The sequence below is a fragment of the Chenopodium quinoa genome, unplaced genomic scaffold, assembly GCF_001683475.1.
Source record: "Chenopodium quinoa cultivar QQ74 unplaced genomic scaffold, ASM168347v1, whole genome shotgun sequence".
NCBI classification, from domain to species: Eukaryota; Viridiplantae; Streptophyta; class Magnoliopsida; order Caryophyllales; family Amaranthaceae; genus Chenopodium; species Chenopodium quinoa.
The window spans coordinates 617501-634871 of NW_018742410.1; the positions used below are offsets into that span (position 1 = coordinate 617501).

General features: G+C 36.1%; 1 protein-coding gene across 1 annotated transcript in view; it reads right to left on the minus strand.

Annotated features, from left to right (window-relative positions):
• The window catches only part of LOC110705371 (sucrose-phosphate synthase), a 12748-nt gene extending 2790 nt beyond the window's left edge, over nucleotides 1–9958 (minus strand). Inside the window, exons 1-9 of the mRNA XM_021883222.1 lie at nucleotides 9525–9958; nucleotides 3162–3251; nucleotides 2716–2957; nucleotides 2497–2560; nucleotides 1684–2376; nucleotides 1421–1537; nucleotides 1128–1259; nucleotides 783–959; nucleotides 1–45 (exon numbers count right to left, since the gene is read on the minus strand). The exon at nucleotides 1–45 is cut by the window's left edge and continues 9 nt beyond it. Of these exons, the coding sequence (XP_021738914.1) occupies nucleotides 1–45; nucleotides 783–959; nucleotides 1128–1259; nucleotides 1421–1537; nucleotides 1684–2376; nucleotides 2497–2560; nucleotides 2716–2957; nucleotides 3162–3251; nucleotides 9525–9734 (1770 nt within the window). The 5' untranslated portion in view covers nucleotides 9735–9958. The remainder of the gene's footprint in view (nucleotides 46–782; nucleotides 960–1127; nucleotides 1260–1420; nucleotides 1538–1683; nucleotides 2377–2496; nucleotides 2561–2715; nucleotides 2958–3161; nucleotides 3252–9524) is intronic.
• Nucleotides 9959–17371: the final 7413 nt, after the last annotated feature.

The following is a 17371-nucleotide window of genomic DNA, read 5'->3' on the forward strand; positions in this document are numbered from 1 at the left end:
AGTCAGTCCAAATGGTTCAATAAAGGCAGGATTGATGAACACACCCTACAAAACACCAAAAAGTGGGATAAAATCATTATGACAGTAAGAATGTACTGCATGCATTACTTAGCTTCAGTATGCCATGAAAGTAGCCTTGTTAGACATAGAGTCTAGACTCAAAATGCTTCAGCATATATAAGCCCCTACCATCCATGTAACCATGACTCAATCCAAATGATACTCCCTTTGTTGAAAATAATCATCAATCATGCTAATTTGGATAGAGAGAACATACTTTGTAAAGTTTATGATTGGACTTTCCAAGATGCATATACCAAGTGATGAGAACAAAAGGGAATGGCTCAATTATATTACATATAAATATATCCTTAAGCATGAGAGATAGGAAGAATGTGACGACTATTTCCTGAAAAAGTAAATACTATGGAAGAAACTTAAGCATAATGCTATGGCCAGATCATTTTAAAAAGGTAGACAATCATTTTGGGCTGTATAATGTTAAAGTTACTGTCTGGAAAAAAGGGACAGCTGATGAAAGAAATATCAAATTAAATGTTCATTGAAAGCTTCCTGCTACTTATAATCAGTTGATCTTCATTGAATTGATGACCCGTGGAAGCATGACTAAAAGGTTAATAACAAGACTAAAACCAACACCAAGCCCATTGGCAACGAACGCCAGCTACTTAAGAGCTAAATAAACAGACATTGTGGTTCTGATGTCTGCCACTAAAGCTTAAATTATGGTACATACTCTCTTCACCTGAAAATTCTAGTACCTTTGTTTTGGCAGCCAGACGATATATATCAGGAACAGCAGACTGCTTGTGGTGCTTAGGATATGCCACTTGACCATACAGATCATACTTGTCAATCAATTTGAGAATAGATATCAGGACAGATGCATTTGTAGCAGACATTTCATCGATATCATCACGATTTCCCATAATCAGAGTCTGGAAGAGTAAGAAGAAAAGAGAGAATTACACAACACTCTTTCTGAGATGGACATAATAATCTATTAGCCTACTTAGCCTAATGTAACAAGCAATTCTTTTATAGAACTAATGAAGTCAGATGCCCTATGATACACACAAAGAGACAATAAGATCAGATAGACATACCAGGTTTGCGAGTTCCCTCAATGGACGGCACTCACCAAAAGCCTTGACTAACGTTGTAAGGTTCTTTTTTGGATCTGGCCTGGCTAGAGCAAGTATCATTGGTTTGCGCCCATTTGTAAAAAAACGCATAATCTGCCAAGAGATAGGGTCAGAAGGATGCAGATTATCCATATGTCAAAGCCACCCATACTGCATAGCAAGTTACTAAAACAAAACACTAGCCAGCTAAAAACGAAGAAAAAGCTAAGACAAAAATCTCTTAGTGATATATTACACAGAAATGCTCCACTGACCTCAGACCATATTGGTGGATCTGGATTGGCATTGCTATCTTTATGTCCATCAAGATCTGTTTCCATATCAACGTCATGTGGAGCAATATGGTGAAATTCCATGCCAGGAGGAATTCTCTGAATGATTACAAAACCTCCATTATAATTATGACAAACAAGCACAAAAAAAGAAGCCACAGAGAAGGGAAAAAAGACAACAGATAACTGCAGGTCTATGTAGATAGTCTTATAGATCATTCCAGAAAAAGGTATTGAACACTCACAGCCATACGGGGCATAAATCTGCCATGACAGCTCACACCACGTCTCATCCTAGCTCTTAGTTTGCGTTCTAGAACTAGATCAAATCCATCATAGAGCTGCCACTGCTCTTCAATTTCCTGTCTAGTACTGGTGATAATTATTTCAGAGGCATCAATGCACAACTCCTCAGCCTCTATGCGACGCATTATTTTGTATGTAGCATTTATTTCTTCCCTAGAATGTCTCCCCTGTTTCAACAGCTGTTCAAGCTTATCTCGTCCAAGGGAGTGACCAGTAAAAACCATTGGCACATTTAAAGCACCAGATAGAAGGGCAGCAGAATCTCCAGCATCTGCATAATGCCCATGGATTGAAGCTGGCCAAACAGGCAATCCACCACCAATTTGCTCACCAAGAACCTTGGACATCTGTTTTATGTGACTTAGTGCACCATCGACAAACTCTGGAATGTATGGCCAAAGTAGCTCTTTTGCTATATATTTATCCTTTGGCCCAAATGGTATGCGGATAATATAAGCACCACTACTCTCTCCAAGCTGCTCTGTTGAAATCTCTCTTGGAGACAACATCTCAGTAGGTTCACCATAACTCCAATCTACCCCTGGAGCTGAAACCTGTCTTGTCAGTAGATCAACGCGGTAAACTCCAGGCATTGACCCAAGTGCCCTTGCAAGTTCTACTACATACTTTACCTGAGTAACAATCATGATGACATATCATGTCAAACCACATATAAATCTTCCAGTAAACATTATTATATGCAGACAACAGGTCAAAATGAAAAAAATGCTAGAATAAAACGCAAAAACTACCTGACCACCTGTATCAGAATCGCGACCAAGTTCCATATTTTCCCCACGTATCAAGCCATGAAGGCTGCAACAACATTGATTGTTAAAAACAATAAACTAACAAGAATCACAAGTATTTCAATCTAACTCAGCCCTGAAAGAAATTTGTTCTAGAGAAAATCAATCAAAATAGATATGAATAAAACATAGAGCTAAACAACCATGTATCTCTATTCTTGCCTTATTAACACAACGTAGAGTTTTTTCTCTTTAAAGGTACTAGCCCAATTGTCCATCATTTCCACCGAACTTATTCTACGCATTCTTCCTTTAGTGCTATCACTAGCAAATGACATATCAGCAACAGTGTCTCCCTTCTCTCCTTCTGACAAGTCTTCGGACATATCAGCAGTAGCTTCCCTGCGACCTTTTTCGCGTTCCACGTGGCGTTTAGCCACACGCTGAGCTTCCTCTCCCTCGATCTACATACAAATTGCATATGAGAAGCAGAAAAATAACGGCAGCAGAAAAAGCCATCCAGAACTGACATCAATTGCACATGTAACAAAGCAAAATTAATATATATGCAAATGAAAATTCATTTATGAAGAATATTTACCTGCATATCCCTTAGGCCCTCTATTCTAATACTTGGTAACTAACAAAATAGAGCAAATTAATCGTACCTGTTTCTTTTTGCGTGCCAAGTTCCATATTCTCCAACACAGATTCTCCAACCGTGTATTCCTCTCTTGAGGGCTGCGAGTTGATGCAGCCTATACAAACAGGGAAACACTGAAATCTTCAGAATGCCAAACTAGTAACCAGAAACAGCATTCAAATCCAAGATAAAGGAAAAAAAAAGTTGATCCTACAATGTACTACCACACTCCACAGTCAAAACTAAATGAATCAATACGCATCGACATAATTTTAAGAGGGAGGAGGAAAAGCAAATAATTACATAATAAAACAACACAGATTATTTCTATGAAAAATATCATACTACAAAGTACAAACCAATGTTTAAAGAAGCAGGGGAAACAAAATTCTTGATTTCAGAACTGACAACCAACAGTAACATAAAGCCAGTGAATATTAGAAGATAATCTTGCATTTATCTTATGTTTATCTTTTCCTTTATTAAATTCTGATTTAATCTTCTTAGTCAATGTATCTAATTTAGCTCCACTAATTTAGCCATAACTCTAGGCTTAGTTTTTCTATAGTTGTTAATATTGTATCTATATATATACGGCTACTGTAGCTTGTGTAAATCAATAATAAAATTTATAATCTTTATATTTCTTATATGGTATCAGTTGGTTTTTGATCCTATTCCTTGCTTCCGCTCCTTTTTATCACCATGTCTGCCACTACCATTCCTAATCATGATGACCCAGCAACCCCCTTCACTGTCATCAATGTCCAGAATTGCATCAAACTTACTCCCTCCAACTATGTCGCCTGGAAAACTCATCTTCAGGCCACACTCCTTGGGTACGATGCGTGGAAGTTTGTGGATGGAACCTTCCCGTCTCCCCCCAAAACAATCACTACTAACGGCTCTCCTGCACCCAACCCTGCTGCCTCAGCCTGGTATCGCCAAGACCGTTTAGTATTTAGTGCTATTGTTGGCACTCTTTCTCAAAACCTAGTACCCTTAATCACACAATCTGCCTCATCTCATGAAGCCCGGAACATTTTGGCTTCTACCTTTGCCAATCCGTCTCGTGGGCACTTCAAGCAAATCAAAGCCCATCTTGCCCAGATCACGCATACTACTCAATCTATCTCTGAGTACATGCAATCAATTAAACAATGCTCCGACAGACTGGCTGCTATGGGAAGACCCATGGACCACGAGGACCTTATTGACAAAGTCCTCAATGGTCTTGATTATGACCAATTAAGGTCTGTGATTGATGCTGTCAATGCTCGTGACACTCCCATCTCCTTTGAGGAACTTCATGAAAAATTAATCACCAAAGAACTCACCATTCCCGTAGCTCCACCCTCCTCTTCCTTCCCTGCCTCGGTGAATGCTATGCATCATCGCAAACAGTCTTCCTCTAAATCATCATCCATGCCTCATGTGTCTCCTGCGCCTTCTCCTACCAATATGTCATATCCTGCTACCCCGAACCCACCTCCTCCTACCCCACCACACCGTCCATTTCTCGGCAAGTGTCAGTGGTGCCGAGAACAAGGACACACTCTCACTTACTCCCTGCATTCAAAGGCATGTATCCTTCCATCCAAGTTCCCTCTCCTGCCTATACCCGTACTCCTTCCAAAGGTTACACTCCTCCATTTCACGCCCCTCAGGCTCATGTTGCTACAGCTGCTTCTCCTCCCTCTAATGCTTGGCTCCTTGATAGTGGTGCATCTCATCATGTTACTAATGATTTGGCTAACCTATCTCTCCATGCACCATATGACAGTACAGAAGAATTAGTCATTGGAGATGGCTCTACTCTTCCCATTCAACACACTGGTTCTTTCTCTATCTCTACTCCCACCGCTGTTTTTAATTTTTCTAATGTCCTTCATGTTCCTTCCATTTCTCGCAACATTCTATCCATTTCTCAATTTTGTCAAGAAAATAATACATCAATTGAGTTCTTACCTTCTTTATTTTGTGTGAAGGAGCTTTCACAGGGGAAGATCCTCCTCCAAGGTCCAACTAAAGCTGGTGTCTATGAATGGCTTCCTAGGGTTCCTCGTGTTTTCGCTTCAACCGTCATTCCTAAGCACCCCTGGCATCACCGTCTAGGGCATCCATCTCAACAAGTTCTTCAATTATTGAAGTCTAGTTTTAATCTTCCAATTTCTGATTTTCGTGTTAATGGATGTAATGCTTGCAATATTAATAAGAGTCATAAACTCCCTTTTCATTCTTCTACTCTATCATCTAATGCACCCTTGGACTTAATTTTTTCGGATCTTTGGACTTCTCCTGTGTTCTCTTATGACAAGTTCAAATACTATGTTATATTTGTTGACCACTTTACTAAATACGTTTGGTTTTATCCCCTCAAAAAGAAATCGGATACATATGATGTCTTCTTACGTTTTAGGGCTCTAGTTGAAAATTTCTTTAAACGTAGGATTGTACAATTCTTTTCCGATAATGGTGGTGAGTTTGAAAAGCTCACACCATACTTATCCTCATCCTCGAATGGAATCTCCCATCTCACATCTCCACCTCATACTCCGGAGCACAATGGCTATGCCGAACGTCGACATCTTCACATTGTTGAAACCGGCTTGGCACTCCTCTCTCATGCTTCCTTGCCCATCACATTTTGGCCTCATGCTTTGGCCACAGCCACATATCTTATTAATCGTTTACCCACCAAGACATTACACAACACCTCTCCCTATCACAAATTATTTGGTGTTTCACCTAATTATCACAAACTGTGTGCCTTTGGTTGTCTTTGTTATCCCTGGCTCAAACCTTACACCTCTCACAAACTAGACTCCAAATCCTTACCATGTGTCTTCTTAGGTTATTCCCCCACTCAAAGTGCCTACTATTGTCTACATCCTTCAACTAATCGCATCTACACATCACGGCATGTAAGATTTGTGGAGGATGTGTTTCCTTACTCTACCCTTTGCAAATCTACTTCCTCTGCGTCCTTGTCCACCATTGATGAATGGGTGAGCATAAACCTACCCATGCCGGTATTACATCCATCTCATCCCATAGTTCGTGATGCTGTTTCACTTCCCAATTCCCCTACTACACTCTCTGACCCTCTTCCTACGCCCTCCACTTCCACTACACCTACGACTAACTCACCCTCACACACGTCTACCTCACCCTCCTCAACTCCAACATCTTCAACTCCTCCAAATCTCGCAACACAGTCCTCAACCGAAACAAAACCACCATCCCCTCCTCCACCTCGCACCATTGTTACACGACTCCAAAACAACATTGTTAAACCAAATAAAAAATATGCCCATCACACAACCACAACCACTTCCCATGTTGAACCCACAACCATCACTCAAGCACTCAAAAACCCTCAATGGCGGGCTGCAATGACTGCTGAATTTGATGCCCTCACAAACAATCAAACTTGGGTCCTAGTTCCACCTAATGATACGCCCAACTTGGTGGGCTGCAAGTGGGTATATCGTATCAAGTATAAGCCAAATGGAGAGGTCGAGCGCTATAAAGCCCGCCTTGTTGCCAAAGGTTTTCTTCAACGTCCAGGAATTGACTTCTCAGAAACGTTTAGCCCTGTGATTAAACCATCAACTGTGAGGTTGTTGCTTTCACTAGCAATCTCAAGTAGATGGTCAATTAGGCAACTTGATATTAATAATGCTTTTCTTCAGGGTACTCTCCATGAGGATGTTTACATGGCTCAACCCCCGGGTTTTGTTGACAAAGATAAGCCCAATCATGTGTGCAAGCTTCGCAAAGCAATTTACGGTCTTAAACAAGCACCACGTGCTTGGTATACTGAGCTTCCCACATACCTTCTCTCAGTTGGGTTCCAGAATTCTGTTGCCGACCCCTCATTGTTTCTGTACAATTGCAATGGAATCAGTTATTATTTGCTTGTTTATGTTGACGATATTATTGCTACAGGACCATCTCCTAATGCTCTTCAACAACTAATCAACACTCTTGCTTCACGGTTTTCTTTGAAGGATTTAGGGCCCTTGTCATACTTCCTTGGTGTTGAAGTACTACCACATGAGCATGGCCTATTTCTAAGTCAACGTAAATATATTGGAGATATTCTTGCTCGAGCCAATATGACAGATGCTAAGCCCGTCTCCACTCCAATGGTGGCACATCCACCACTTTTTGCTGATGCTGGGTCTCCACTGCCCAAGCCAACTGAGTATCGTGCCTTAGTTGGTGCTCTCCAATACTTGTCTCTCACACGTTTGGACATTGCCTACGCGGTTAATCGACTGTCACAATTCATGCATTGTCCAACTGATCAACATTGGGCTGCCCTTAAGCTTTTGCTTCGCTATCGCAATGGTACACTTGATCATGGTTTTACTCTACACCGCAACTCTCCTCCAATACTTCATGCTTTCACTGATGCGGATTGGGCTGGTGATAGAGACACTTTTCTTTCTACAACTGGGTACATTGTATATTTGGGAAAGAATCCTATTTCCTGGAGCTCGAAAAAGCAACAAGGTATTGCAAACTCTTCCACGGAAGCTGAATTTCGAGCCGTTGCTTCCACTACGGCAGAGGTACTTTGGCTCCTTTCTTTGCTCACTGAGTTGAAGGTTACTCTCTCTGCCAAACCGGTTATATATTGTGATAACTTAAGTGCTGTAAGCTACTCCAAAAATCCGGTTTTTCACTCACGAATGAAGCATTTTGGCACTTGCTTTTCACTTTGTTCGTGAACAAGTTCAGCTAGGCACTCTACGTGTACAACATATCAGTGGTGATGATCAGCTTGCTGATGCTCTGACCAAGCCCCTAGCCCTTACTCGGTTCTCTACATTACATTCCAAGATTGGTCTAGTCTCACGACCGTCCATCTTGAGGGGGCATATTAGAAGATAATCTTGCATTTATCTTATGTTTATCTTTTCCTTTATTAAATTCTGATTTAATCTTCTTAGTCAATGTATCTAATTTAGCTCCACTAATTTAGCCATAACTCTAGGCTTGTGTAAATCAATAATAAAATTTATAATCTTTATATTTCTTATAGTGAAAACAGCAGAAAATTTCCAAACCTCATCCAAGTATAACCGTGCTCGTTAGTACTCCTGATTTACGAGCAAATCCATTATTACAGTAGTTTCGTACATCCCTCAATACTTGTTCCATTTTTCAGCTAATGCCAACAGTCATCTCTGTCACTGACCATTCATACTTCTATAATAACTTGCTAATCTATATTGGAAATATTCTGCCTTTTCATTTCTGTGATTAGCTTATCTCGTCCCAAAATAGTGATCCACATTCAAATTGGTCTCGTTGCCAAGCAAACTAAAATTTTACTCAGAACAAATTTGATTTTACTAAGATCTCAGTGTCTCATTTTAATGCACATAGCAAGTCTAGTCCACACAATTTTGCCAACAGCTTATTCAAATTTTATTTTCCATGCGTAATTGTATATCAATTACTAATACCACCTCCGTTTTTCTATGCTACTTTTACTTCAATAACTATAATTACAAGTTACATCCATCATTTCAACGCAATCAGCAAGTCTAGTCCACACAGTTCTAGTAAAACCTGTTCAAATTTTAGGTTCTATGCGTAATTGTGTATCAATTACTACCTCCATTTTTTAAAATACGCACTTACAAATTTTGTGGTTAAAATAAGAAGTTTGACCGTAATTGTGGGTTATACCTACAAGAAATAAATTATCAGGTAGGATCTTGTTACATTTATTTCAGTGTGTAAACAAATTTGTACAATTAACTTTAAAATAAGACCATTTTGGGATCTCATTTGAACAACCTTCAGCTCACCCAGTAGCAAATTAATTAAACTCAAACAAAGTAAGAGCTCATCTAAAATGAGCTCCATTAAGTCCAATCATACTATATATTACATTAACATTTCACTATCAGCCCAATATTGGGCTCGACTCGTTTACACCCCTACTTGGTTCGACTCGTTTACACCCCTATTTTGACTCGACTTATTTACACTCTAATCAACAATTTGTCCCAAGTCCTCCAAGTAATTTTCCATATAAACAAATGCTGAGTAGAAAAATAACAACCTTTTTTCACTGAATTCAATAAATTCCAATTCCCATTAAAATAATTAATTCAAAAAATCAATAAACTACTCAATCATAGCTAATCATACAACAACACGTAAATCAAATAAATAAAATACTCCAATAAACTTACAACCCAACCACATAACTCCACAATTACGCAATTAGAAAAGAAAAAGAAATCAAATAATTTAATATATGAGATTCATCAAACAAAACCAACCAAAACAAAACTCCAGAAAACAAAAATCAATAAAAACGACGAGAATCATCAGAAAAAGAGGAAAGAGAAAGAAACATTACGCGAACCCAAGAGCGATGAAGATCGGTTTCATCAAAGCCAGAAATAACTTCTTCAACAAAATAACGAGAAGGACTAAAATGCCCTCGTTCACGAAGAAGCAACGAAGATGGTGAAGACGACGACATTTTGCCATTAGAAGCGTCGATACCTTGACCTCCAACATCTAGAATGGCTTCTAGATAACTGTTTATCCAGTCATTTCCCGCCATTTTTTTTCAATTTCAGAGCAAAATTCTGTGAAATTGAATTTGAGTCTGTAATTTTCTGGAAGAAGAAGAAGAAGAAGGGAGGATGAATAAATGGCGTAGGAGAGAGAGAAAGGAGAGAGGAGAAGATTGACAGTTATGAGAGCGTAACTACAGGTGGCGAATTGTAGGGTAGGAGAGAGAAAGAGGGAAGGAAAAAAATTTACAAATATTCACTTTCTGGAACGGTCTTACTTAAATAATGTGATGAAAATAGTGATTTTGTTAAATCAAATAAATCATGCATTTGATATTTGATAGAAGGATCTTGCTAATAAGCGTCGTAAGGTGTTAGATAAGGAATTCACATACTAATTTTATATTGGTTAAAGTATTGTATTAAATTAGAATGCATGATAAAATTACGCGTCATTCTGTTTTTGTGTAATTAATGTTAGATTTACTCTAATATTTCCACTTTTAATTCTCTAATCTAACGTCTCGGGAGTGCTCATTAGCTTTGCCTTGATACAATTGGTAGTTTATGGGCATGTTGGGTAAAATTAGTTGACTAGTGGGGTTGTGGGGTAATGTAGAGTCGTAATTATTAGACTTAAAAATTAAGCAAGTTTGACGGAGTTGGTGGGTAACTCGCCTTATAACTTTGAAGTCATTAGTTCGAGCCTCACCGACTACATAACACATGATTGAGAGTAAGACACTATTATATGAATTAAGTAATATTTTAACTTGGTTAAAGACGCCTAAAAATTCTCCAAATGTTATACCTCTCTATACTTTTTATTTTTAAAAGGCCCGCATAAAATAATTTCTAACAGTGTTGATTTTTTTATTTTTATATTTTTTATTTTTTACAAATAACAGTGCTAGATTATACTTCATAAGTTTTTAACAAATATTACTTGTATAGATTGATAAATTCCTTTACTTTAGATTGATTAGATGCAACAATTTGACTTTTGCACAATTCACATGACTCACCTTAATTGTAATTTTTTTAATCATAAATTAAAATATTACAAGTACATACATGTAATATAGATGAACTACAAAGTAAGATTCTCTTAGAATAATATCAATGAAAATTTCTAAGAAGATTTGCATAGATAAATATTAAGGCCAAATTAGAAAATAACACCTGCAAAAAAATCCGATTTTGATTATAACACCAAAACATTTCGAAATTTTATTATAACACCTACAAAAATCCCAAAATTTTGGTTTCACCACCCACTATTGGATTTTTGGATGGAAACCGTTAGTGGGACCCACTAGGAACACGTGTCAGTTGTTTATTGGCTTAAAAATTAAAATTAAAAAAAATTAAAATTAAAAAAACAAAAAAAAAAACCCTACACTCTAACCCAGCCACCAGCCCCACCACCGCCGACCGTCACTACACCGCCGGAGACCCCAACTGTCGTCGGATTCCCTTCCTTCACCGGCGAAACCACCGACCGTCACCCCCACCAACATCAGCCCCCCCCCCCCCTAAATCCCCTTCCCCCTTCCTTCTCCCCGAAAAATCACCCCCACCCACCACAACCCTCCGCGAAAACGCCTGCAGTTGACGGTTTCCTGAGCAGCGAAATCGCCGGAACTTCACTAACGAAACTCACCGGATTCTGCAGGATTTCAGCCGGTTTCTTGAGCCACGAAATCTTCCGAACAACCACCTGCGAATTGACGGAGAACCACCAGCGAATCTGCTGAATTTCGCAGCAATTTCAGCGGTTTTTGCGCAGCAACACCACCGGAATCTGCTGAGGTTGGGTTCTTGGTGAGGCTAAGGGAAGGGGTCGGTTTCTGGCGGGAGGAGAAAGAGGGTGGTTTCAGGTGAGGGGCTAGGTTAGGGTGGCTCTGGCGGTAGGGCTGGGCTGGGGCTGATTTCGCCGGATTATGCGAGGGCAGGTGATGCCCGCGGCTGGGCAGGTGGTGCCGGTGGTGGGGCTGGCTGGGTTAGGGGGTTAGATTTTTTTTTTTTAATTTTTTTTTAACCAATACATAGCTGACACGTGTACATGGCAGGCCTCACTAACGGTTTCCATCCAAAAGTCCGTTAATTAGTGGGTGGTGAAACCAAAATTTTGGGATTTTTGTAGGTGTTATAATAAAATTTCGAAATGTTTTGGTGTTATAATCAAAATCGGGTTTTTTGGCAGGTGTTATTTTCTAATTTGGCCAAATATCAATGATCAATGACAAATGTGTTAGTCAAATTTGACCTAAAACGGAGCTAGTGAGAGTAGTGAGGCTCAATCAAATTTTGTTTTACCTTTCTGTTATCGATAGACATTATAGCAAAGCAAGTCGGCATGCATGTCCTTTCTATATACTATTTCCTATGTCATTTTCTTAAAAACAAAGTTATAAAAAGTAAGATTCTTGTAGAATATTGCAAGTACATACATGTAGTATCGATGAACTACAAAGTAAGATTTATTTAAGAATGATATCAATTTCTAAGATATCAAATTTGCATATATAAATATTAATGATCAATGACAAATGTGTTAGTCAAACTTAACCTAAAACGGAGCTGGTGAGAGTAGTGACGCTCAATCAAATTTTGTTTTACCTTTCTGTTATAGATAGACAATATAGCAAAGCAAGTCGACATGCATGTCCTTTCTATATACTACTTCGTATGTCATTTTCTTAAAAACAAAGTCATAAAAAATGGCTTTTTTGCTCTCGTTATTTCTGTGACCTCCCTTTTTTCTCTTGCTAGGGGGCTGATCTAAATTTTATTTTAAATTGGTTTTTGATAACTTTATTTGGCTTATTGTTTTTGGTATGTGATGGAGAATATTACTTTTTAAAACTAAAATAAAAATTTAAAAAAGAGACGGAGAATATTACTACTCCATATCTAACGGATTGGGTTCACGTTTCCCTATTAAATGATTTTAATATATGTGGAGAGGATTTTAGATTAGGTTTTTGGAATTTGACTAAGTACATTATTTTGGATAAAAAATGAAAGGATAGGCAATAATTTAAATAAAAAAAACAAATAGATATTTTCATATGTTCGGATATTTACTTTGGAGTTTGAGTTAGCACAAAAATGAAATGAATTTCTTTAATCATTAGTTTTCGGATATCTCCTTGATCTTATTTTCCACCCCCTATTTCAAATGGCAAATATTTTGGCATTGGCAACACCAAATATAGGAGTAGTCAAATTTTGTGATATGTAAATTTATTTCTTATTGTTGTGAAAGACAATAAAAGTCAGAATTATTCGCAACACAATATTATTAAACCATATAACATGAAATTAATTAAATTCAATCATTAGTTTATGACCCCTTCAAATTATTCTTTATGAGATTTAATTGACCTATTTTGGTGGTAGTGGGTCATATCCAACATGAAATACAAAAGACGAAAATATATATACCTCACAGGTTTAGTCAGTCTAGCGCTTGAGATTAGAGGGGGAGGTAAGGAAATCCCCCTACTCCTAAGCATTTTTGTAGTTAGTGGGGCTCGAACTTGTGACCTCAAAATAACAACGTGAGTTCTCCTCCAAATCCACCAAGCTTTGCTTGGTAAGTACATGATTATGGTATACATTATACAATAGACACTAATTATACATGTAGACGTAGTATTTTCTCGAGAAAATATAAGTTTATATTAAAACGGCATGAAGAAATTGTTCATAATTAATCTAAGATTTCATCACAACTTAGTAACTTTTACTTCTTTCTTCATGAACTAGCGAACTACCAAAGCATATGCTGAGGTGATAAAGAGTATTCATATTCCAATTTCAGTTATCTTGGCTTAAATTAATGAAATAGTTGAAAGCGGACATGATCAGAAAATCAGGAATGTTCTTTTGATTTAATAATATATACAAAGTACTTTCTTTTTTTTTCTTTTTTTTGAAACAAACGAAGTACGTTGATTAGCTGTTTGTCTTTTTGGTGCACCAGAAAATAGTTCCCTAATCTAGTATTTTCAACATTATGGAGCTACATGTAACAGAATAATTCGTTAAAAAAGTATATAAAGATGTTCTGTCAAACATGCTCATGATTCTTGAAAAAAATAAAGTAGCTTATGCTTTCTATCTCTAATACTCCCTCCGTTAATTTTTATTTGCAATTTTGGGGGGTTTTGCAGTTTACGAGGCAAACATTAGTGGGAGTAAATGAAAGTGATTAAAGTGTTTGGAGAGAGAAAGTTGGCCTACCCACTAGCAAATGAAAGTGATTAAAGTGTTTGGAGAGAGAAAGTTGGCCCACCCACTAGTAAAATTATTAAAATCAGAATTTTTAATTAAGGGTAAATTTGTAATTTTCAGGGTTTTTGTGTATTAAAAATAGAAATAAAATAGAAAGTTGCACATAATAGTTAACGACTAAAATGACAAAAGTTGTAAATAAAAATTAACGGAGGGAGTACTTTGTATCATCTAGATCTCGATACTGATATTTCATTTCCCTCGATACTTAGTAAATTTTGAGGGGTTGGAGCTTTGAACTCGTACATTATTCATACACTCTTTTTAATCAATTATTATGATTAAAAAGAGTATGAATAATGTTTGATCAGGCTAGATGACCCAATAGTTTGTAATCTCAATATATAGAATCTTTTTAAAAATGATTAATAATTTTAAAATATACATCGAGAAAAACCTTTTATAATTTTAATTCAACATGCATACTTAATCAAATTATCTGAATACCTATAGTATAAAAATCAAAATAATAATAAGAGACATGTGTAACCACATATTTCATTCGAGAGTATATCCATGGCTTCCAAGATTTATTCCTTTTTGGTAGAGAATTTCCAAAATTGAGTACTTTTAGAATTTAGCTGGATTTTCATAAACTTTCCAAGTTAGCTTACGTTAGGTAGAGCGAGTATTGTATGTAAGTTTAACCTCACAAATAATTCCAAAAAAAAAAATCAAAAAAACAAAAACTCCGTATTAAAGTATGTAATGAAAGAGAAAATATCTTGGTATGTTAAAGCCAATAACACAATGACATATATATATATATATATCGTTTCATATAATCATACTAGATTAGTTCCGGTGCCATGCACGGTTATTTTTAATAACTTTTATTAAAATATTATTATATTTAGCTTTTTATGAACAAATTATTAAAATATTATTATATTTAGCTTTTTATGAACAAATTATTTTTTTTAAAAATATAGTTGACAAATTTTGATCAAAATAAAGGATTACAAAATATATGATAGATATAAAATATGTTAAATATTTGTGTTAAAAAAAATGTCAAATCTTTTTATTTTAAGTAATTATATTGTATAAGGTTAGGGAATTATTTTTGTATATAAGATTTGTTTCTTACATAGAATTTTATTCAGTAAAATAAAAAGAAAAAAAAAACACCAAGAAATAACACGTGTCATTGTTGATGTGTCTTTTAGTATATATGGATTAGTTATTATTATTATTGATTCCCATGTCCCATCAACATCTTCTAATAAAATAGTTAGTTTATCACAACTTTGAAGATGCGATGTGAATATTCTATAGATTACGGTAATAATCAATTAATTAATTATACACAATAATTTGAGGTATCTGTCCATCACTTGATTTTGGCCATTAGCCTATATCATGATACAAACAATACAATACAATATGCAGTGTGACCTATAACAGAAATAAAATGGTTGGCTCATATAGTTTGGTCCCATATCACCATAACTTCTATTTTACGGTCCATATATCTCGAATCTTTTGTTTTGATTCCATTTTGGTTCTGCTGGTATTGTCAATAAGCTTATGATGTTTAATTATTAATTGTAATTGGATAGTTTTATTTATTTATTTATTTTATTTTATTCTTGAACAAAATTGGTCAGTTTATTCATGTTGTGTATATGTAAGATGTCTCATATTAAAAATGAAATTGAGACCAAAAGAAAAATAAAAATGAATCGTTTTAATAAACTGGTCAGATTATGCAATTATTCTACAACAAAGCTGAATAATAGGTTTCATGAGGTCTAGTTTAATTTGGCACATTACAACAACAACAACAAAGTCTTATTCTCAAAATAATTTGGGGTCAGCTAACATGAATTGTCATAAAGAACCGTATGATATAAAAAGGAACATAACAAGATATTCAATTGAAAGAGCTTGAAAAAAAGTGAGTAAAGTGAGAAAAAAAAAAATCCAAGAAAATAGAGGGAATTTTAAAAGAGAACAAAAAATAAAATAATTTTTTTTTTTAAAAAAGAGATGGTTAAAACTTAAAACATATAGAGTTAAATTAAAAAAAAAAAAATAAAGAAACGTAAAAGGTTAAGCTTTAGTGAAGAAAATCAATACAATTCATAAAACACTGATGGGATAAAATTATAAAAGTAAATAAAAAGAGTTTTGGTAAGGAATGTTTGGAGGAAGAGTTACATTAATTATAAGGTGATCTCTGGTAAAAATGGCTCTAGACCGTGCCAAGTCGTGCCTCATACCGAGCCCACTACTTTAGGGTTAGTTAGGCATAACCCAAATTCACTAATTTTACTAGCATGTTTATCGCACAACATTATGCGTTGTTGTGCTTCGTTCAAACATAGTGACCTAAGCCTTCCCCATTGTGCATGCCATGTCATGTTGCACTTATTTTATTTTGGAAGGTGTCGTGCCTCAAGCTGGTCTAAGTGTCTAACCATGTGTCATCTTTGGTTGTTGATCAAACACTTCTTTGCAATTGGGGTTAGCCCTATATGGCTAACCCCAATTGAAGATCAACATCCATTAGCCCAAGTGCAACTGTACAAGCCTAATTAGCCCAGTCACACTCACAATCGCACTAACACCATTCATGAATCATATGATTGGGCTTGTGCTTCGCATGGCCCAATGGCCCAATGAAATGACACTTTGGACCTGGAACTTCAATTTGATGTCTCTTACACATATTTTCTTCTTCTTCTTCTTCTTCTTCTTCTTCTTCTTCTTCTTCTTGTGTTTAGAGCCATGTTAGTTTATCTAACTAATTTAATTTAAGATTTTTTTTAAGAAAAAAAGTCTTATCTAATTGGTTTAATCTGACTGGAAATTAGACTAAATATGGTCTTATTTATACATTACAGATTTACAGATCCTTAATAAAAATAAGTAATCATATAAAGCATTCATAATTTTATCTGTTAGGAATTAAAGATATTTTTGTCAATTATAATATTAAGCTATTATCCATAAATATCTCCTTATTTTGTTCGAAAATAATAGTCATATATTACATACAAACTACAAAGTACTTAATAAATACCCACACCTAAGGTATTTCTAGTAACACTTTAAGGACTTTCTCACAAAAAAAAAAAAAAAAAGGCACACCTAAGGTATGTCTAGTTCACCTTAAGGAAAGAATGGGTTTTTGTTGCAAACCAAATTCCCTTACCACTCCCCACTTTTCCAATTGTCTAGTCCACTTACCAAATTAGTGATGAGTTCAAACTCGGTAGGACTCTTTATCTTAACTAAGAAATGATACCAAAATACCAAATGAAAAACTAAAAAAAAAAAAAAGGTGTTGTTTACAAACGTGGGTTAGTCTTTGGCAAAAGACCTTTCTCATAGTTTGGCATGCCTTGATTGAGTTGAATTATTTTTTCCCAAAAAG